This window comes from Phycodurus eques, chromosome 1 (genome assembly GCF_024500275.1).
Source record: "Phycodurus eques isolate BA_2022a chromosome 1, UOR_Pequ_1.1, whole genome shotgun sequence".
Taxonomy (NCBI): domain Eukaryota; kingdom Metazoa; phylum Chordata; class Actinopteri; order Syngnathiformes; family Syngnathidae; genus Phycodurus; species Phycodurus eques.
In genome coordinates, this window is record NC_084525.1 from 12718753 (window position 1) to 12742530 (window position 23778).

Sequence of the window (23778 nt, forward strand, 5' to 3'; positions counted from 1 at the left end):
AAACACAGCTGGACTCCAACGAAGGTGTAGAACCATCTCAAGGATGATCAGTAGAAATGGACAGCACCCGGGTTAAATATATGAGTATCACAGCAAAGGGTCTCAATACTTATGACTGTGTGATATTACAGTTTTTCTTTTTTAATAAAGCTTGCAAAAATTTCAACAATTCCGTTCTTTTCCTGTCAATATGGGTTGCTCTGTGTACATTAATGAGGAACAAAATGAACTTAAATGATTTCAGCAAATGGCTGCTATATAGCGAAGAGTAAAAAAATTTAAGGGGGTCTGAATACTTTCCGAGAGCAACACACACACATATATATATACACACACACGCACACACACACACAACTCCATTTCCAATGAAGTTGGGACATTGTGTTAAACATAAATAAAAACAGAATACAATGATTTGCAAATCCTGTTCAACCTATATTTAATTCAATACACTACAAGGACATGATATTTAATTTTCAAACTGATAAACTTTGTTGTTTTTAGCAAATAATCATTAACTTAGAATTTTATAGCTGCAACACATTCCAAAAAAGCTGGGACAGGTGGCAAAAAAGACTGAGAAAGTTGAGGAATGCTCATCAAACACCTGTTTAGAACATCCCACAGGTGAACAGGCTAATTGGGAACAGGTGGGTGCCATGATTGGGTATAAAAGGACCTTCCCTGAATTGCTCAGTCATTCACAAGCAAAGATGGGGCGAGGTTCACCTCTTTGTGAACAAGTGCATGAGAAAATAGTCGAACAATTTAAGGACAGTGTTCCTCAACGTATAATTGCAAGGAATTTAGGGATTTCATCATCTACACTCCATAAGAATCTGCAGAAATCACTGCATGTAAGCGGCAAGGCCAAAAACCAACATTGAATGCCTGTGACCTTCGATCCCTCAGGCGGCACAGCATCAAAAACCGACAACTGTGTAAAGGATATCCCCACATGGGCTCAGGAACACTTCAGAAAACCAATGTCAGTAAATACACTTCGGCGGTACAGTAAGTGCAACTTGAAACTTTACTGTGCAAAGCAAAAGCCATTTATCAACAAGACCCAGAAAGGCCGTCGGCTTCTCTGGGCCCGAGCTCATCTAAGATGGACTGATGTTAAGAGGAAAAGTGTTCTGTGTTCCGACGAGTCCACATTTCAAATTGTTTTTGGAAATTGTGGAAGTCGTGTCCTCCGGGCCAAAGAGGAAAAGAACCATTCATACTGTTATGGACGCAAAGTTCAAAAGCTAGTATCTGTGATGGTATGAGGCTGTGTTATTGCCAATGGCATGGGTAACTTACATGTCTGTGAAGGCACCATTAATGCTGAAAGGTACATACAGGTTTTGGAGAAACATATGCTGGCATCCAAGCAACATCTTTTTCATGGACACCCCTGCTTATTTCAGCAAGACAATGCCAAACCAAGTTCTGCATGTGTTACAACAGCGTGGCTTCGTCATAAAAGAGTGTGTGTACTAGACTGGCCTGCCTGCAGTTCAGACCTGTCTCCCATTGAAAATGTGTGGCGCACGACAACGGAGACCCCGGACTGTTGAACAGCTTCAGCTGTACATCAAGTAAGAATGGGAAAGAATTCCACCTACAAATCTTCAACAATTAGTGTCCTGAGTTCCAAAACGTTAATTGAATGTTGTTAAAAGAAAAGGTGATGTTACACAGTGGTAAACATGACCCTGTCCCAGCTTTTTTGGAACGTGTTGCAGCCATAAAATTCTAAGTTAATGATAATTTGCTAAAAACAAGCATGTTTATCAGTTTGAACATTAAATATCTTGTCTTTGTAGTGTATTCGATTAAATATAGGTTGAACATGATTTGCAAATAATTGTATTCTGTTTTTATTTATGTTTAACACAACATCCCAGCTTCATTGGAATTGGGGTTGTATATTTATATCCTGTAAATATATATATATATATATATATATATATATATATACTCTATATTGCCAAAAATATTCGCTCACCTGCCTTGACTCACATATGAATTTAAGTGACATCCCAAATATTAGCCTCATTTATCAAAGAGTGCATAGAAAAGGTTAATTCGTAGAACTAAAATTTAGAAGGTGTCAAGTACAAAACAAATTCTGTATCTATCAAACGTGTGGACACCTGTCATACCAGCAAGTAATGTGTTGATAAATCCCACCTGTTCTAAACTTCCATGGTAACGCACATTTGGCGTCATTTGCATTGAGAAACACCTCCAATTGACCACATATGTCAGCAGCAATCCCTTTAAGAATGCACAAATGTACTATACTTACCTCTCCGAGACCGACATTGAGGAACTTGCCTGAGAAGTGGAAACAAACCATAAAATACTGTTTGGATCCATTCATGCAGGAGTGGGAGAACTCAATTGTTGATTCTGTTGGATCAGAGTGAAAAGAGCACTCTCAAAATTAAACAAACACAATGCCAAAAACTATGTCATGGCCCAAAGATGAGAATGATCTTTAATTGTCTGGAGGAGGACAAGCAAGTTGTATGCACACATGCATATATATTGCAAGTATTATTTGGGACACGTCAATAGAGTGTCCCAGGAGGATGGCTGGATACACGCATATCGTCTCTTAATGTCTGAAAATTGCCATCAAATGTCATCAAAATGTATGTGGACATTTCTATTTATGCCCACTTCAACTCTCTGTAAATATCACAACTATTGCCCCAGTAATTTGAATTTTATGGACGTTGAGCGTTTTCCTCCATAGACGCTCACTATACACAAAAATTTTAATGTTGCTAAATGAGGAAAACGCTAAATGAATCTGTTATAGTTGTATTTTCACTGTTCTACTGCAAGGTTTTGTATACGCATGGTCAGAGATTTGCATACATTTACGCAGGTCCCCACACACAAGTCTAACTTGATAAATTCCATCCTTTGCGTGGGAATGTTCATATGCAGGCTTTACGCGCACTTCTGTGAGTATGCATGCTTAATAAATGAGGTCCCAGGCCGTTAACACAATGGCCAGCACCCTCTCGAAGTCACAGAGAAGTGAGGTTTTACTGATGTGTATTCGCAGAGCCCGAGCTTTCATCCGTTACATTTGCAGGGAATCATATCAGACTGAGATTAGGGCTTTGATTTGACTTTATGATACATGCCAACTATCAAAACGATGTAAATTGTTGATCTGAAATGGCTAGACCTATGGAGTCAGACACCTCCCAATGGGTTTTCACCCATGGCCGTAATGTTTGTTACCGGAAATTTGTCAGAAATTGTCTACCTCAACAGCATGCAACAGTTTCACTCAATCTACATGACTTGTTTGTTGAAGATCAGATCAGCTCTGCGGCCACGACCAGCATCATAGTGTACATCGAAGCACCTGCCTCTGTGCGCGCTATGGGTGATGCGTTGAAGAGCTGCTCGGAAATGCGTATAACATGTTAAATAGGAATTTGTTTTAAAGGCTGTAAAACTGTGTATGAATGTGTATGTGAGAAAAAAATAGAAGGGAGGGGTATAGAGTATATTTGAGCTTTCAGAAAGGATGCAAAAAAAAAAAAAAAAAAAAAAAGACAAAAGGGCACCTTGGGCATCAAGGGGGAAAGGGGCGGATGCCCAGGGACCCAAAGCACCACGCCACCCCCCCCACACAGACATACATCTCTGTTCTATATATACATACATCTTTATCGCTTTGTAAAAAAAAAAAAAAAAATCTGAATACTAGCTGAGCCTGAACATACTTATCACACAAAAATTACACAGAATTAATAAGAACCAGAAACATGTTGGACCTGACTCAAGCGCATTTTATTGAACATTTATAACTGTTAAAAACATGTATAAAATTGGTCCTGTTTCAGAAACAAGGCACGCATAGTCAAAGTCAATGTTCAGCGTTCATGTCATTATTAGCATTTATCATATATCATCAGCACATTCCATCTCAGTATAATAGTCTAATAGTAGTATCAAGCATTCGCTAATATAAAAACACGTTCCAATGGGGTATTTATTCCCCCACAGATGTTAAAATTTTATTCTGAGCAGCAAGACAATATTCATGCAACGATGGGAGAAGAGGAAAAGATGGGAGCTGACAGGTCTTCAATAGTAAGTCTCTTGTTCCACCCAACCTGGAAACACAGGAGGAGGTATCATACAAACGAACCGGGTAGCAATGTTGTGTCTTTTCTCGTTTACTGAAGAGGAAGTTTTAACCTCAAGCAAACAGTTTCTTTAACTTCAGAGCTTTAATGGAAAAGGAAAGGAGGAAAGCAGAAGATGTTTGAACAGGTGACAATAAAAGCATGATTCATGAGCTCACCTCCTGGGCTGCGTCTGATGATCAGCTTGCGGATTTCATCATAGATAAAGATGACCAGGGAGTATGGGAAGGCGCATAACCACCAGTTGGCCCTGGAAAAACACATACACATATACACAAGATAATTTGATCTTGCGCTGCAAGTCAGAGCAGTCGTGTAATTCTGGCATCCCACTCACCTGAGAGGGTACATTCTTAGGGCGACGTCCATGCCAGGGCAGTAGGAAAGGAAGGCAGCCAGGGCAGTCTCCTCAAACAGCCCAAAGATCAAGATCTTGTTCCTGTACAATTAAAATAGCGTTAAAGTTATAATAGAAGAGAGATGTTCACAGGTACATCCATTTTTAATGCTCTTAACACAGAGCCCAGTCACTGATCTATTTATATCAGAGTATTTTACACTTGAGACTATGTGAGTCCCGCGATGCACGTCATGGAAAACATGAGTCCCAGCAATTTATCATCACGGAATACAGATACAGTAATCCTCCGCTATATCGCGGTTCTTGTTTCACGGTCCGCTATAGTGCATATTTTCATTGCAGTTGTTAGTTACCCTTTTATACTGCCCTTAGAATACTTTTGTTTTTCATTGCTCTTGCTCGCTTTCAATATATGATATGTTTAGGCCTACCACGATAATAATTTGTTTAAATGTTTCTGGATAAATGAGAGTATTGTTGTTGCTGTTGTTGTTGTTTAATTATGCCACTGATATAATGATATCAGTAAATAATAAAGACTTGGCCTTTCGCCCGAAGATTGCTGGGATTGGCTCCAGCATGCCCACGACCCTAGTTGAGGATATGCGGAACGGAAGATGAATGAATGCATGAATAAAGAAGTAGGGCTGCATTTCACAATAAGAGCAAGTAAATAAAAATAAAGTTTTAGGTCTTCAAATAAAGTTCATCCATCCAGCAATCCATTTTCTGTACCGTTTATCCTCACTAGGGTCGCGGGCTGCTGGAGCCTATCCCAGCTATCTTCGGGCAAGAGGCGTGGTACACCTTGAACCTGTCGCCAGCCAATGGCAGGCACATAGTAACAAACAATCATTCGCACTCACATTCACACCTACGGGCAATTTAGAGTCTTCAATCAACGTACCATGCATGTTTTTGGGATGTGGGAGGAAACCGGAGTGCCCGGAGAAAACCCACCCAGGCACGTGGAGAACATGCAAACTCCACACAGGCGGGGCCGGGATTTGAACCCCGGTCCACAGAACTGTGAGGCGGATGTGCTAACCAGTCGTTCACCGTGCCGCAATGTTAATCATAAGGAGCCCAATTCTAAACATTATTTCAAATATGTTAATCTCCACGTATCCGCCTGCATTGCTGTTTCTAGAATAGTAGAATAAACAATAGAAACAAAGTACAATGTTTCTCGACAATTGGCTGACGACCAGTTCAGGGTGTACCCTGCCTCTCGCCCAGACAGCTGAGACAGGCGCCAGCATGCCCGCGACCCGAGCGAGGACAAGCGGTTCAGAAAATGGATGGATGGATACAACATTTATGCCTGAATATAGCCTAGTGCTTTAAATACAATAAGTAGGTAACAAAAGTGAAATTATAAGCAGCATCCCCGGGAAAAAAAATAAAACATCCATCTTTTTAAAATTGATTTTCCACTTACCTCATGCCCTGCTGGAAGACAGAGTTCCTCCTGGTCTTGCAGATAATCAGATCAGCCCACTGTACAATGACAATGCTGGCAAAGAAGGCCGTGTGGCAGGTAAATTCAACGATCTTCCTCTGTTCATAAGTCTGCACACAAATATAGGTAACAAAATGAAAACCTGCATTGTTGAAAGACACCACGTGAGCGGGATTGGACTAACCCACTGCTGCCCATAACTGTCTTCCAGATCGTTGCAATACTTGTTGTCCCAGGCCACGCGGATGCCCAACAATGTGCGGGGCAGAAAGCCGTTCTCAGCCAGAATCACAAAGTAGGTAAAGAAGCCTGCTAGGGCCTGGATCATGCCTGCAAGCAGCGAAATGATTAGATAACAAATACATCACCACATTGGCAGAAGGAAAAGAGTTTAGAAACTTCTGGTGACAACTGATCTTGAGACTAAATTCCAGATCAATACGTAATTCTATTAACCAATTAGTCATCTAGTCCTTCGGGAAAAAAAAAAGAAAATGACTAAGTCAATAAATCATTGATAATTTTAGATTTAAAACATTCAGTATAATAAAGGATGAGACAACTGTGAGATGAATAACAGTGGAGTTAAGCTATTGTTTTAAATACATCTTTTCCTTTCGGCTTATCCCTATAGGGGTCGCCACAGCGAGTCATCCTTTTCCATGTAAGCCTATCTCCTGCATCCTCCTCTCGAACACCAACTGCCCTCATATTCTTCCCTCACGACATCCATCAACCTTCTCTTTGGTCTTCCTCTCTTGCCTGGGAGTTCCATCCTCATCATCCTTCTACCAATATACTCACTATTTCTCCTCCGGACGTGTTCAAACCATCAAAGTCTGCTCTCTCTCACTTTGTCTCCAAAACATCGAACCTTGTCTGTCCCGCTAATGAGCTCATGAACCTCAACATCTTCATTTCCGCCACCTCCAGCTCTGCTTCCTGTTGTCTCTTCATGCCACTGTCTCTAATCCGTACATCATGGCTGGCCTCACCACGGTTTTATAAACTTTTCTCTTCATCCTAGCAGAGACTCTTCTGTCACATAACACACCTGACACCTTCTTCCACCTGTTCCAACCTGCTTGGACCTGTTTCTTCACTTCCTGACCACACTCACCATTGCTCTGGACTGTTGACCCCAAGTATTTAAAGTCCTCCACCCTTGATATCTCTTCTCCCTGTACCCACACTCTTCCCCCACCACCCCTCTCATTCATGCACATATATTCTGTCTTACTTCGGCTAATCTTCATTCCTCTGCTTTCCAGTGCATGCCTCCATCTTTCTAACTGTTCCTCCACTTGCTCCCTGCTTTCACTGCAGATCACAATGTCATCTGCAAACATCATGGTCCACGGGGGTTCCAGTCTAACCTCATCTGTCAGCCTATCCATCACCACTGCAAACAGAAGGGGGTTCAGGGCTGATCCCTGATGCAGTCCCACCTCCACCTTAAATTCATCTGTCACACCTACAGCACACCTCACCACTGTTCTGCTGCCCTCGTACATGTCCTGTATTATTGTAACATACTTCTCTGCCACTCCAGACTTCCGCATGCAGTACCACAGTTCCTCTCTGGGTACTTTATCATAGGCTTTCTCTAGATCTACAACACCTTCTGACCTTCTCTGTACTTTTCCATCAACATCCTCAAGGCAAATAATGCATTTGTGGTATTCTTTCTAGGCATTAAACCATACTGTTGCTCCCAAATACTCACTTCTGTCCTCTGTCCTGAGTCTAGACTCAACTACTCTTTCCCATAACTTCATTATGTGGCTCATCAACTTCTTCTATAGTTCCCCCAGCTCTGCACATCACCCTTGTTCTTAAAAATGGGCACCAGCACACTTTTCTTCCATTCCTCAGGCATCTTCTCACGCGCTAGAATTCTATTCAACAAGCTGGTCAAAAACTCCACAGCCACCTCTCCTAGATGCTTCCATACCTCCACAGGAATGTCAACAGGACCAACTGTTCTGTGCTTTCCTCTTCTCTTTCTGCCGAAGTACCCGCTTTCCACCTCTTCTTCTTCCTCGACTTCGACCCACAGTAGCTGAATTTAGCTGCAGGTTGACGGCGCCGGTGGCGGACATCGTTAACCCGGGCCACGACCGATCCGGTATGGAATTCTTTGGATGAACGCTGATATTTGTTTGGCAAAGTTTTAAGCCTGATGCTCTTCCTGACGCAGCCCTCTGCATTTATCCGGGCTTTGGACCGGCCTACAGTTTGCACTGGCTTGTGCCCCCCATAGGGTTGCATTTTGTTTTAAATATATAATTGCACTTTAATTATTTTCATAAATAATGGGATAATGAATCAAATGATGCAATCTGTGTATCCTTATTGAATGTATTTTGTTATTATATGGCATAGTTTAGGCCACTACAGCAAGTCGAACCTATTTCTGGCCTCATTACCTAAGAGGCACTGGCCTCTTCATCACTCAAACAAAAGGTTCTCTACGAGTGTGGGCGTATTTCTGGTATATGTTGCTCTTCTATTTATTTTAGAGGACCTAGATTCCTAGCCACCAGAAAAATCAAGCAAGAACTTTGGTTCAGAATGATAAAGTAGGTTTAAAATTTACCAATCTGTCCATAAGCAATGCTGATGAGCCTCTCGTTCACCAATTTGTCCGTTTTGGGATTTCTGGGCTGCCTCTTCATGATGTCGCTCTCAGCTGCTTCATAAGCCAGTGAGATGGCAGGAACCTGGATGACACCATATGGCTGCCTATTCAGCTATGCACAGACACAACTCCAACATATAACAGAAACTTGAGAAGATATCATATACCCACCATGTCAGTTCCCAGATCGATACAAAGGATGGTGACGGTACCCAGAGGGAGGGGGACGCTGGCAATAATGAAGAGGAGGAAGGGGGTGATCTCAGGAATGTTACTGGTCAGAGTGTAAGCGATGGACTTCTTCAAGTTGTCAAAGATCAAACGCCCTAATTAGTAGGATAAGCAGACATAAATTGTGGTAATAAATAAATATGTTCCAGACAGACAGCTCAAGAGGCACCGCATTACCTTCTTCAACTCCTGTAACAATGGAAGCAAAGTTGTCATCTAGCAGGATCATGTCAGCCGCCTGCTTGGAGACATCAGATCCGGCAATCCCCATGGCGACACCAATGTCGGCCTTCTTCAGGGCTGGAGAGTCGTTGACACCATCACCAGTCACAGCAACAATGGCTCCCTGCAGAGTAAGGAAATCTCAAAGTGTTGAGGGAAAATGGCCAAGAACGATTTTGGACAATTTGTGCTGCCAAAAACTTAAAAGGAGTTAATGTTGCACAAAGTACTGGAATTTACACCTGTCGCTGGCAGCCCTCCACAATTATCAATTTCTGCTGTGGGGAGGTTCTGGCAAAGACAATCTCTGTGTGGTACTTCAGGATGTCATCAAGCTGCTCTGAGCTCAAATCCTTTAAGTCTCCACCATGGACAACACAGGCTTTAGCATCCCTGCAGCAAAGTTTAGGTCACTTTAACTTCCAGTGTACATGCACTCAAACAGGGTTTGCACAGAACTAAAATAGAAGCTAAAATAAAGCTAATATGGTTGAAAGAAAGGTAAGAGGCTCTTTTGGCCCTATAACCAATCAAATATATCCTACAGCTGCATTTCCTCATTTAGTACCTTGGGTTGACTTCATTGATTGGGATGTTGAGACGTGCAGCAATGTCCTCAACAGTCTCATTGCCTTCCGAAATGATTCCAACACCCTTAGCGATGGCCTTAGCTGTGATTGGATGATCCCCTGTCACCATGATTACCTGGGGGAAAAATACAGCATTCACTTTGAATTTTACCAAATCTCCTGAAACAACAAAGTTTTATTCACTAACAGTAATAGAGTTGTAAAAGCATACATACCTTGATTCCAGCACTCCTGCATTTGCCGACAGCATCAGGTACGGCTGCTCGAGGAGGGTCGATCATGGACATTAGGCCAATGAAGCACAGGTTCTCAGTGGGGAAGTTCAACTCTTCAGTGTCGAAAACAAAGCCTTCTGGGAACTGGTCGTCAGGCAGATTGAAATGACAGAACCCTAAAAAAACAAAACTGCTCATGAGTCTTTCAACTGCATTACCAGTGGCGCTGCTGACCAAGATTCTTCTATTTCTCACCGAGCACTCTCTCTCCTAACCCTCCCAATTCGAGGTAGGCATTCTGGAAGGCATCCTTCATCTCGTCATCAAGAGGCTGCTCTTTGCCCTGGATCATGATTGAAGAGCAACGGTCCAGAATTCTCTCAGGGGCACCTTTCATAACCAGCAGATGGTTGGACTCCCTTTCAGTAGAGGAATTCTTGTGGATAGAAAGCTGGGAAACAAAGGTTTCCCCATTTAGGCTCCTGTTAATTCTAAAATGTTGTCCTTTTCTGGCCGCCAGACACCCGACAATACCTGGTACTTATTGGTAGAGTTGAAAGGGATCTCTGCAATTTTGGTGCTTTTATCCCTCATCTCTTGGACTGATCCACAGCACAGCTCAATACATTTCAGAAGGGCAGACTCTGAGGCATCACCAGCCACATCTCTCTGGAGGAGAAAATATTGACCACCTGCCATTAGCCCAAAGTGCAAGCATTTTAGTTTGGCTTCAGAAAGAGTGAACTAACTAGTATGCATCATCTATGTCCCCAAACTAAGGACATTGACAATACATGGAGAAGCTTATTTCTTTCCTGCCATAGATACACCAAGGAGAAAAAAAAGGAGCTATAAAAAAAACTAAATTGTTGGAATAATAGTGGTGGATATCTGCTATAAGAGAGAAGTGAAGCCAAAAAACATTGGCAAGAACATTGTTCACTTTTATACCACTCAGCATTTCTCAGTCATTAACATTTAATTGGCACCGAAATAAAATATACAAATCTATGAATATCTCATACCTTCTAATTTGCCAAAGCCCCCCGTCAAAAAAAATAAAAAATATTTTATCATTCAGACATCTTAAAATGTGGCTAAAAACCTCATATTTCTGCCATAATCATAGGGTGACTTTCACCAAAAATAATACTGCAAAAATAAAAAAAAGTGAAGGAAATTTCATTAGCTAACTTTACTAACAAGTATATTCATGTTGAGCAATAGCATAACATCTCCAATATTTCTGCAGTTATGTTGTGATCAACCCTTCACAAGACCAACTCATTTGCATTCAAAATATTAATGCTTCCAATACTGAAAATTGGGGTGATCCTTAACTCCATTGTCCAGTATAGAAACAATAAGCAACTATAAGCTACTGTCTTGTTCCATTACTGAAATTGGTTATGATGTACGGTGGCCTGGAAAACAATATAACAAATTGTGAAACATTTTTAGATTTCAGGAAACAAATTAACAAAAGCCAAAACACTTACATTTCAGGAAACAACATTTTAAAAAGCCAAAACACTTATACATTTCAGGAAACAAATTAACAAAAACCAAAACACTTTTACAGAAGACGAAACAAATTACAAAAGATGAAACACAAAAGGAAGTCCCAGTTCACAGACATTCTTAGAAATCCCACACCCTTTCTAGGCAAGACCCGCCCCGCTCCGGAAATGTATTATCACCGTAGCGGAAAGCTTCTGTGCATTTTAATTGAACGTAAACTGGGACGTGAAGACGGCGTGCAACGGAGATTATAATTTGGAATCGCGTCAAAACCAGTGGCCGACCGATCGTGAAGGAAACAGTTGCTTAACCACGCACACTGCGCCATAGTTCAGTCGGGTGGTTACCTTGAGCGACCGATCCATCTGCGTACCCTACCCTTCCGGCGATGCAGGAGCCAATCATGTTGAAGCGGGGCGGTTTTTGCCGAGAAAGGGTGTGGGATTTCTAAGAATGTCTGTGAACTGGGATGTTCCCTTTCCGGTGTTTCGTCTTTTGTAATTTGTTTCATCTTTTGTAAAAGTGTTTCGCCTTTTGTTAATTTGTTTCCTGAAATGTAAAAGTGTTTCGGTTTTTATTAATTTGTTTCCTGAAATGTAAAAGTATTTTGGCATTTGTTAATTGGTTTCCTGAACTGTAAAAGTGTTTTGGCTTTTGTTATATTGCTTTGCACTTCCAGGCCACCGTAATGATGTGACAGAAGGAATGGGTAGTTTTAAACCCTACTCATTGCGGAAAAACCGGAGTAGTTGGCAAATATGATATCTGTAGCATATGCCAATTATGTCCCAGATGAATATGCACCATATACGTAGCCACTTTGAACGAGGAAACGATTAAATCTTACCTTTAGTATGGGAAGGTTGCTCTGTTCTGCCAGGAAGACTGCACGATTACAGAGTCCAGCAATTCTGGCCAGGGAAGCCCAGGTGGCAGAGCTCTTGTCAAAGGATGTCCCACTCTGGTTCTCAGTGGTGTCCGCCTCATGAATCTGGTTGTCGAACCACATGTGGGCCACAGTCATCCTGTTTTGGGTCAAGGTGCCGGTCTTGTCTGAGCAGATGGTGGACGTGGAGCCAAGGGTCTCAACAGCTTCCAGATTTTTTACCAAGCAGTTCTTCTTGGCCATACGTTTGGCTGTCAGAGTCAGACATACCTGGACACGAGAGCCCTATTAGATGCTGAGAACTCACTTAAGTTGAGCAAAGGCTTAGGACTCACAGTGACAGTAGCCAAGAGACCCTCCGGCACGTTGGCAACTATGATGCCAATAAGGAAGATGACAGCTTCCAACCAGGAGTACCCAAGAATGAGAGATAGGACAAAGAAGGACACACCCAGGAAGACTGCTACACCAGTGATAATATGGATGAAGTGCTCAATCTCGATGGAGATGGGAGTGCGCCCAACTTCAAGTCCTGAGGCAAGCGTGGCAATGCGACCCATGACGGTCCGGTCACCAGTGCTGATAACAATGCCTCGAGCAGTTCCTTTTGGGGAAGAAAAACAAACAAACAAAAGAAAAAAAAAATCAAGGTTCTTAAAGTTCACACTTGGTTTGGTGCTAATATTGGAACACCCATGTCCCGAGTTTCTTGACATAACCTTCCTTCATACCTTCAACACAGTTGGTGGAGAAGAAAGCAATGTTCCTGGTCTCCAACGGGTTCTCATTGGAGAAATCGGGAGTACGTGTCTGTGGCTCAGATTCACCCGTCAGTGAGGAGTTGTCCACCTGAAAATTTCCACATTGACTGTGAATGAGGAGATAGGTCCACATTTCTGTTGTGCTCTCTTCTCTCTTTGTACCTTACAGCCATGGGCAGAAATGATTCGGAGGTCAGCAGGGATCCGGTCACCACCTTTCACCTCTACTAAATCCCCAACTACCACCTCCTCAGCGTTGATACTCTTCTTTTCACCATCACGGACAACCAGCGCTTGCTATGAGACAGACATAATGGATGCAGACACTTTTGAGAAATTTAACAGAGAATGTGATACAATTTTTTTTTTAAAAAGACATGGAAAATTACATTAAAATAAAATAAAACAACAAAACGATGGAAAAATGAGAGGGCACCTGTGGGACCAGGTTTTTGAAAGAGTCCATGATCTTTGAACTTTTGGCCTCTTGATAGTAGGAGAAGCAACCAGTGATGATGACAACAGCAGAGAGCACAACACCCAAGTACAACTGCAAAATGAACTCGACATTAAGATCTCGCAATTTCTAACAATATAAATGCTTTAATATGTTTGAGGAACAATAGTCTTACGTTATCATTGGCAGGTTCATCCTCCATGGCAGACTGTATAGCGTAGGCCAGGAAACAGAGGATGGCCCCAGTCCACAGGAGCATGGAGAAACCTCCAAACATCTGCATGAAGCCAAATAGTAATAAAAAAATATTTTATGTGCATTTCGTAAATAAAACCAGGAAGTAAAGTACAAGAGTTCAGAGCAAGCTGTTACCTGTTTGCAGAACTTTACCCACTCTGGGGTGGTGGGAGGAGGGGTGAGGGCATTGGGCCCATCTCGAGCCAGATTCTCAGCTGCCTTGGCATTAGTCAAACCCTAACATGGTAGGAAGACGAGTCACATTAAAGTAGGGTTTACGCACCATTTGAATTTGAGCGATTCCGGTTCCAAACAATTCTTAGCAGCCTGCAGCATGAACTAAAAGGAAAATTTGACTCTGTGTTCTTAATAAACAGCATCAATATCAAACCTATGAAGTAAAACGCAATGTGTGTGTAACTAACCTAATTGACTTAATATTCGTTATTGTTTCAGCTAAAAGTTAAATACAGCATTGTCAAAATATCACGTCAACTGGTTTATATGTACGCACCGGAACTCAGCGTTTTGGAATGAAAAGTAAATTCACACGACACGGATTAATTTTGACAACGAAAGTAATGGAACCACAACGAAAGTAATGGAACCAAACGCTATAAAATGTTTATTCCTTTACCTACCTACCAATGACACACAAGGTTAGTGTTTGTGATACTGTGAGACAACGTTTTAGTGAATTTTTTCCCAATTCATTGTGATGTAAACTTGCGAGTTAGACCTTTGGTGAAGTTTTAGCTCAATGTCAAGCTTGTAATGAGACTGTTTCTACTTTCTTTCTAGTATAGTAAAGTAACGTATTTATTTTTGTTTCTGTCATCAACTCTTACGTTGATTTGAAGATTAAAATGAAGGCTAAAAACCATCAGTGGAAGAGTGCAACCCAGCGTTTAACTTGTGAGCTGCCTCAATGTTGGCATAGACCAAGGGTGGGCAAACATTTTGGCTCAGGGGCCACTTTGACTTTTAAAATTTGACTGGTGGGCCAAGCCAGGACCAGACGCTTACATATAAAAAATAAACAAAAGAAAAAAGGCATTGTCGTGTTAATACTTAGATTTACTTTTAATGGGAACAGTGTTGCTTTGTTGATCAACTTTTTTTTTTTGCCAGGGCATCAAAAGTGTTAGTTTTGTTGTGGCAATTCTCATAACACAACTGAGGTGTTCATCACTCAGCTGGGATCTGTAGGATGTTTTTTGGTATTCATCACACTAAAAGTCTGTTCACACACATACAGTATGTAGAGCCAAACACCACCAGCATCCTCTGTGCCATCTTCTGGATTTTTTGAAATTTGTCTGCGCTTAATGAAGCATATAACTCATCCAGTTTGAGAGTTTAACTTCTATTTTAAGACAGTGTCACAATGGAGATCAATCAGTTCCATCTGCAGCTCCTGTGGCGCTGTTTCAGGGTCTTGTGTGACTGAGTCTTAGATGGCAGTTGGCAGTCAGATAAAGATGTTTTGCTCAGCCTGCAAGATTGATTTTAACCGCTGAGCCGTAGCCATGAGTTCCTGCGTTGATTGGCTGTTAGCATAATCAGCATGCTCGGTAGAAAAGTGACGGCTGATGTTATATTCCTCCAAAACCGCAATGGTTTCTTAACACATTAGACATACAGCCTTTGACCGGACTTCAGTTCATTTAGTCTGTCGACTTTTCTTTTCTTTGGCCCACTCATGGTTGAAGAAAGGTGCAGAGCAGTAGCAGAGTAAAAACAGAACAGCCAAAGTGAAGTCAATGTATCAGTGTACCTACTGCGCTACCTGGTGGAACCACTGGGCATTACGGGATAACCTGGTGGAACCATTGAGCATTACAGCACAACCTGGTGGAACCACTGGGCATTACAGCACAACCTGGTGGAACCACAAGGGCATTACAGGACAAGGTCAAACGAACGTAGTCATGATTTTGATATGATTTGGGCGATTCTGTACCAATCTTTGGTGGGCCGGATTAAATGATCAACGGACTGGATGTGGCCCACGGGCCGTAGCGTGCCCACCCCTGGCATAGACCTATTTTATAGTTTCTCTCACCCAAATGACTTGACTGAAGTTCCACGTGGTGTAGGCTGAGGCTCCTTGGAACGGGAGGGAACGCGTCAGATTTCGACACATCGTGAAAGCCTCCTTTGTACAATATAATCGTAATCCAAGTGTTGTACTGAGGTGACTGGTCATTTATTTTAACATAGTTAACACCTTTGTTCACCGCTGCCATCAGGTACAAGCACAGCTTCGTGCGCGGTCATCTTCATTGTTTTTCGCCATTTCTTCGTTGGTTTTCGCCACTTTTTCCATTCAGGGTCGGCCAACTGTAGGCATCGAAACTGAGAACAGACTTTTTTTTTATTTGAACGATCCCAGGAGAACCGGAATGTTAGTCCCAGTTCCAATTGGTTCTCGATTCTCAATGCCCAAGCCTACGTTAAAGGCTAAAGATTTGCTGCACTCCACCCACTCAGATAAACAACCAAAAAGAACTCAGAGCTACAACTGTTCTCCGGCTCATTGTGAACACATCCATGCACTGGGACATATTCATGTCCAGGTAGAACAAAGGTGCTACCATTTACTTTGCAACAGAAAAAGCGTCATGCCCTTCATCAGCACAGAGGATGTGGCAGGAGAAGATAGTGTTGTCGTAAAATCAGGACCGTGGGGGTTTCTGTGGCTAATCAATTATTCATTATTACAGCACACACATGCAGTGCTCGAAGAGCCTACATTTATGGCACTAATTAACTATTCTGCTTGATCTTCACTGCATGACCGGGAGCACATTTGCATGAGCAAAGGCTTCAGCTGGAGTGCGCACAATTTGACAGACTGGTGGTCAAGATGCACAAAAGCAAATGGTCCAAACTGAAAATGTATTTTTTATTAACAATGTAGAACAAGTATTCATTTTATGTTAGACACATGTAAACTTGGTGTCAACACAAAAGATGCAACACTATTATTTAGCTTTAAAGGTGTGGAACCCTTCACCAATTTTTAAAAAGTCCTCCTTTAACCTTTCTTAATTTGTTTCCTTCGCACAGCTACCCCTTAACCTTAGTTTTAATGAGTTTGATCTGCTGTCATTGAGCCGAATCCTTTGTATCACCTTTATGGTACATATTAATTTTGTTGAAGCAGATTGCAAACAAATGGTGTATATATAAAAAGGTGGAATGTGGCATATCTCACATTGTTCAAATCTGTTCCATATTTGCGATTCAGCTCATCCAGAGTCAGTTTGTGATCATCCTGCAAAGATACACAGACAAATTCAGGTCTAAGTGCCAGATACGTGTGACACATTACAACGCGATATTATCCACTGGCCTTTTGCATATAAATGGCAGCTAGACCAACATCAAAAGGAAAAGTGGAACAGTGCAGACAACAGGATATCTTGACCGAAGAGAGGAAAGTGAGGATGGAGTCTCCATAGAAACTGTCCCTTGGACAATCACACACTCACCATGTCCACTTCCTTCTTTAGTTCATCCATGTCTTTATCCTTCTTCTTCCCTTTTCCCTTCTTTTTGCCTCCCTGCTCAGAGGTGGCCGCCAGCTCATACTGCTCTCGTCCTTCCTGGAAATATACAGTGGCGGTGGAAATAAACAAAGAACATGTAAATAAACCAACGTGCAAAAATGCAGTAAATATGCAGTAAAAACTGACATTATTTTGCCAAGACCGTAGAACTGAACCTGGTGAGGCAGTCAAGAGCATGTTATACATGCCTGCAGTGTTATCATGTTTAGAAATCCAACTCACGGATGCTTGTTTCTTTTTCCAGTAGTTACAGTCGTATCAACGCCAACGTCAATTAGTATTTAAGACTCATCTATAATAACTCAATGCTGCATAGGGATGTCAGGTGTTAACTACAACCCCAATTCCAATGAAGTTGGGACGTTGTGTTAAACATAAATAAAAACAGAATACAATGATTTGCAAACAATGTTCAACCTATATTTAATTGAATACACTACAAAGACAAGTATTTAATGTTCAAACTGATAAACTTGATTGTTTTTAGCAAATAATCATTAACTTGGAATTTTATGGCTGTAACACGTTCCAAAAAAGCTGGGACAGGTGGCAAAAAAGACAGAAAGTTGAGGAATGCTCATCAAGCACCTGTTTGGAACATTCCACAGGTGAACAGGCTAATTGGGAACAGGTGGGTGCCATGATTGAGTATAAAATCATTCACAAGCAAAGATGGGGTGAGGTTCACCTCTTTGTGAACAAGTGCGTGAGAAAATAGTCGAACAGTTTAAAGACAATGTTCCTCAATGTACAATTGCAAGGAATTTAAGGATTTCATCATCTACGGTCCACAATATCATCAAAAGGTTCAGAGAATCTGGAGAAATCACTGCATGCAAGCAGTAAGGCCGAAAACCAACACTGAATGCCCGTGACCTTCGATCCCTCAGGCGGCACTGCATCAAAAACCGACATCAATGTGTAAAGGATATCACCACCTGTCTCCCATTGAAAATGTGTGGCGTATTCTGAAGCGTAAAATACGACAACGGAGACCCCGGACTGTTGAACACCTGAAGCTGTACATCAAGCAAGAATGGGAAAGAATTCCACCTACAAAGCTTCAACAATTAGTGTCCTCAGTTCCCAAACGTTTATTGAATATTGTTACAAGAAACACAGTGGTAAACATGAACCTGTCCCAGCTTTTCTGGAATATATTGCAGCCATACAATTCTAAATTAATGATTATTTGCTAAAAACAATAAAGTTTATCAGTTTGAACATTAAATAGCTTGTCTTTGAGGTGTATTCAATTAAATATAGGTTGAGCATGATTTGCAAATCATTGTATTGTTTTTATTTATGTTTAATACAACGTCTCAACTTCATTGGAATTGGGGTTGCACTAATGAGCCATTTATCCACAGGCTGGCATACATAATGAAGCAGTCATCTTGGTTGCGACCTTATCCAAGTGCAGCATGTTCACACCAAATCCTGTACACATCCTTGATCATGGAAATATGCAAACTAATAATGTTTCTAAAAGTTTCCCAGGGAGTTGTTGGAACAGAGTGTGTGATCCCAGAACATGTTATTGTTGCATGAACCCCCCGGTCAGCTAAGCTGGGAAAACACTAGTTCTGCATCACTACAGCCAAATCTTAGCCTCTGGACACCCAAGGGCCCCCGGGGGCCATCTGGCTTTGGACAAATAATTCCACAGCAATTCAGAGACTGAAGCTTTCAAACCAGTTGATTCTTAACAGATTCAAAAATTATTATTATTATTACTAGTATTACTACATTAAAACCGGAATGGTTATACTACTGGTTTTTCTGAAACACTTCCCCTAAGGGGTGTGAAAGTCATTTTCGTCACAGGCCACATCAAAGCTATGGTTTCCCTCATTGGGCCTTTATGACTGTGACGATCATATGAATGTGCAATCACCTTATCATATTATTATTTATACACAATTGTCCCTGCATTTCAATGTAATTATACATGTTTAACAACATATTGAAAACATACTGAAATCAGATGTCATAGAATACAAATTCTATTGTTCAATTACATTATGGGATTTGGAGAAAAATATATATTGTAATGTCTGTAAAAGTGCACATAAATTGCATTGTAGTACAGATTTTCTGACAAAGTGAAAATAAGTCAGAAACATGAAGTAAAAACAATTTTTCTAAGTGTGGGCCACAAACAAATGTGGCAGGCCTGCTATGGCTTCCTTGCCATGTGTTTGACACCTGTGCTCTTGGTGGATGAATGCCGTGAAATACCCTTGTGCCTTATGATGAAATGTTTATTTAAAAAATTAAATCAGAAAAATGCTACGGGGATTCGCAACATTGAATGAAATGTCCAGGCAGGGATTAAAATGGCTCATTTATCAAAATTAGGCTTTATTTAAAGTTTTAGGTTTAACTAAGAGACGAACTTCTGAAAAAAGAAAAGTGCATTCAGTGAGGTAGTTACATATATTAATGCATTTTTCACAGACAGAATTCCTATGAACGGACCTGGCCTCAGATACCCAAGCTGCTCATTCAGCTGTGCCGAACAATGCGCGCAAGCACACACAAACACACGCACACACTCCTGGGACTTTGCCCGGTTGCTACCGGCGACCAAAGCCACGCCTCAGGAGATATGTGAATGGACAGTCGGTGAAATGTTTTAACCCCCCCACTTTCATTTCCCCTCAGCCACCAAGTTTCAATGGGGAAAGGACAAGTGTATTGGGTTTTAACACTCGCCTCACGTCCCGTGCAACTTTCAGTCCTCTGCATTCAGAACAAAAGATGCCAGATGAATCAATGGCCCTTATTGTTGTAAGGGCAGCTATCTTGATGGAAATGGGATTTACACAGCTGAGCCTTCAAACCAGCGACAATGTGAAAAGCATTTGGAGGAATGACGGAGGAGCTACCACATGGACCTTGGAAACGAGGCTCATCCCAAAATCTGCTTGCGGTCAGCCGGCATTTCATCTACTAAAACAATTCAGTGAGAGGAGACGCCACCTTTAGTAGAAATTAAGCAAGTAAATAACAGTCCCTTTTCCCACATGCTCTTTCTAATGGTTGCAGTTCCTTTTCACCAAGTGACTGAGGTGGTGAAACCAGAGGGGGGGAAACAATGCCTGAGAGAGAAGGAAGTGAGAGCGGGGCAGCACGTAGGACACCGTGGAAGGGGCCAGGGAGTGTGTGGACTGTCACAGATGAGGGGCAGCATGTAACAAAAAAAGTTGTGGTTAACTTACAATGACTGAAAAGCGGAAGGAATGTAAACCCCTGGGGAGAGATGTGTGTGTGTGTGTTGTGAGGGGAGGATCAGATAGAAAAAGAATGGTTCGTGTCAAGAAAAGATGCACACATAAAGTCAGGGTGCCCCTTCGGGCGAGAATACAACAAGTGTGGCCCTTAAATGGGGGATAATGTCTTCAGATTTAATAAAAACAGGCCCCTTTCCGCCCAACATCATCAAAATATCTTGCCTCAAAGATGTGGCATAAGGATAGAAGAACCAGAATCAATGTGTGAAATACTGAAATACTTTGATTCATTTAGCTGTAGACCCTTACACCAACCTGATGTGTAAAAGGATGTACTTGTGGAGTTGGTCCTAACATTGCACCAAACTTCTTCCTCTTGCGGGAAGACTTTCTGCATTGTTTCTGTGGCAATTTGTACCTAATCATCCAGAAAAAACACGTGAAAGGTCAGAGGTCGCTGAGGTTGACACATAAACTCTTTCGTTGTCGACGGGCTGCCACAGAATAGTCATTCAGCCACGACTTTGGAGATCTTGCTTTTCCCGAACTTTTTCCACAGTGCTGGACGCATAGAATAGTCCGATGAAGAATTCAGATTCAGAGGAAACAAAAGGGGCTCAACAATCCTCAAATGATTCATTAGAAGGCTCTTGTCCACATACTCCGTTTTGTTAATGTGTGATGTGCCATGACATGTCCACAAAAGAACAACAACAAAGCATCACAACTCAAAGGCACTTGTCATGACAAAACACCAGCTCGTCTGGACAATCAGTTGACAGAGGATGACATGGGAGCATCCTGTAATTGCAGCTTGTTGCAGCAGAGGGAGTTGATGTAATAAATCCCTCGTAAAGAGTGACATTTTTAGAGGGAGTTTGTGATTTTAAAAAAAATTAAAATTTAAAATTTAAAAACTGCTACCCTGTTGCCCCAGGAAGCCTTTATTCGTTACTATCACATTCAATTGTTGGTTTGAATTTTTTGTTTTTGCGAGGCCGCGGAGGTGTGCCCACGATGAATGTGACCACATGTGCGCCACAAATAATTGACCACTCGTAAGTCGCATATGTGGTCTCTGATTGGTCGTTTGTCCTCCAATGCAGTAGTTTCTTGTATATCAAATTCGAGGCGCAAAATGGGGCCAGAGAGTGCCAATTTTTTCACAGATCGTATTTATCACACACTACTGCCAAGTCATAATGACCCCGTGTTTTAACAAATATGACGATATATATATAACCGCCAAGTCCACCTTCAATATTGGACTTCTCCTAAACAGTTGCTAATTAATCCAGTTTGACTGCTGTAATGAAATCCCTATGCTGCTCTCAGACATATGGGCACATTTGCATCCAATCTGGGACATGGCATGTTATGCTGTGATGTAGTAACCACATACAGTTCTCGGCATTTTTTAGATACCATTTGTTCCTTGTTACAAGACAAACTTATCTACTTATCTCTGGTGTTGTTGCATCCAAAACCAGCTACAGCGCTTAAGTAATGTCAAATGATGACATACATTTTTACAGTGTGCATTTCAAGGTAGAGGAGCCCTCCCGCTGGATCAGCGGCGGCAATGCGGCAACTAGTTGTCTCCTTACGTCGCCCCCGCCCCCTCCCCATCAACTCCACAGCTCCCTTGTTTTGCCTGTTTATTGCAACTTGAGGCAGATGTGGGAAGCATAAGAAAATGCCAAGCCGAGTATCATCTTCAACAGCAAGAAAGGGCCTAGAAACAACAACCTTCTCGCTCTGATCACCCACCTCCTCACGCTAGGAGAGCTGTGTGGCGGCTATCATCTCTTCCACGTGTGGCGAGAAGCGAGGAGGAGATGCTTTGGAGGGACGAGGATGGGGGCAGGGCATGGCTTTCACCAGCTATGCGAGGAAAGGGGAAATAGCAACAGCTATTGGCCGAGATGCAAAGCGACCAGAGATTTGCAGGAGCATCATGGAGCGACCAAAAGGAAGAAAGGGGGTGGTGGGGGCCTTAAAGAAGACAATATGGTCTACATCTCCCCTCCTTTTTCTCCCCTCAAGCAGCTCTCCATCCCCGGGGCTGCAGGCTGAATCCATAATGAGTGTTAGTGGTGCGCAGCATGGTGGGGTGTGGCAGCCCCTGACACTTCACACAGCAACTTTATCAAATGCAATTCAAGTGTTGGTATAAGTATACACTGTCTGTGCTCCCCTCTCACTGAAAATGAAGCCTATAACATGACAAATGGGAATACATGAAATTGAAAGAGAAGTCTAAATGCTCACTTTACATCCCAGAAAGAATTTAAAACGACCGAAAACATTCCACATTTGTTAGAGCCCGAAGTCATTATGTGATGATTGATGTGCACTTGAAAGTATCCCTCCAAAAGGTGTGCAAGTGGGACAACCGATAAAGTTAAAGTTGGACCCCTGCATTAACACATCCCTCCCACCAGAATCACAGCTGCACTGGGATTGCCCAAATGTGAAGAACCCAACTAACTACCAGACGTTTTAAAGAATAGGATTTCTTCTGGCACTTTGTGAACTAAACACATAGAGCCAAACTTTAGCAGCATCAGCATTCAGACACATTCCGTTATGCTACATGACCGCTTTCTGATGCAAACTTATTTTAAACGCTGTGAGGCGATGAATACAACACGGAAGTGTTTTGACACAAAAATCAACAGGGTCGTCGCTCATGGCAACATCAGCATGGATTCATCAAACACTTGTTTGAATGCCTTTTTTGGACTAGGGGTGGCGGGGGGGGGGGATGCGCAGTACTCACTCCTCTTCCCATGGCAGATGAGATGACTCCTTTCTTTTTAGAAAATTCACACGCAGAAATCCACCTTCAAATAATCCACCTTCAAACAATCAAACACATTAAAATAAAATGAAAAAAACAGGGTGTGCCGCGATCCTTTTATTATTATTATTTGATTTTGTGTTTCCCAAACGTTGTCCCTGCGAGCTCATAAGCAGCCGCGCTGAGTGGCCCATACTTATAGACGGCGTTCCTTCCACTGTGACGTCACACTACTTGCCATGACAACCCCACGGATGAGGGCGGGGCGTCCTCATTTATTGGGCGTTTTTCTTGGTCTAATCTCTGTCCATGTCCTTTTTTTCGGCTCGCCTTGAAACAGAATCGACTTCATTCAACATGGATGGGAAGACAATACACTGAAGTGGCAATTATTTTATTTTTTTGGTATGT

At 42.0% G+C, this 23778-nt stretch overlaps 1 protein-coding gene across 1 annotated transcript; it reads right to left on the reverse strand.

Moving 5' to 3' along the window:
• Nucleotides 1-3798: 3798 nt before the first annotated feature.
• Nucleotides 3799-23629, reverse strand: LOC133403216 (sodium/potassium-transporting ATPase subunit alpha-1). Its single transcript, XM_061677918.1, has 23 exons — nt 23347-23629; nt 17251-17364; nt 16974-17033; nt 13889-13990; nt 13692-13793; nt 13496-13609; nt 13222-13356; nt 13030-13147; nt 12634-12902; nt 12260-12568; nt 10426-10560; nt 10147-10342; nt 9892-10067; nt 9655-9791; nt 9329-9479; nt 9042-9210; nt 8805-8959; nt 8592-8715; nt 6177-6322; nt 5972-6102; nt 4507-4608; nt 4328-4419; nt 3799-4136 (listed from the first exon to the last, which is right to left on the reverse strand). Exons 1-23 carry the CDS (start codon nt 23356-23358, stop codon nt 4108-4110), a joined length of 3078 nt encoding a protein of 1025 aa, XP_061533902.1. The 5' UTR covers nt 23359-23629; the 3' UTR covers nt 3799-4107.
• Between the last annotated feature and the right edge of the window lie 149 nt (nt 23630-23778).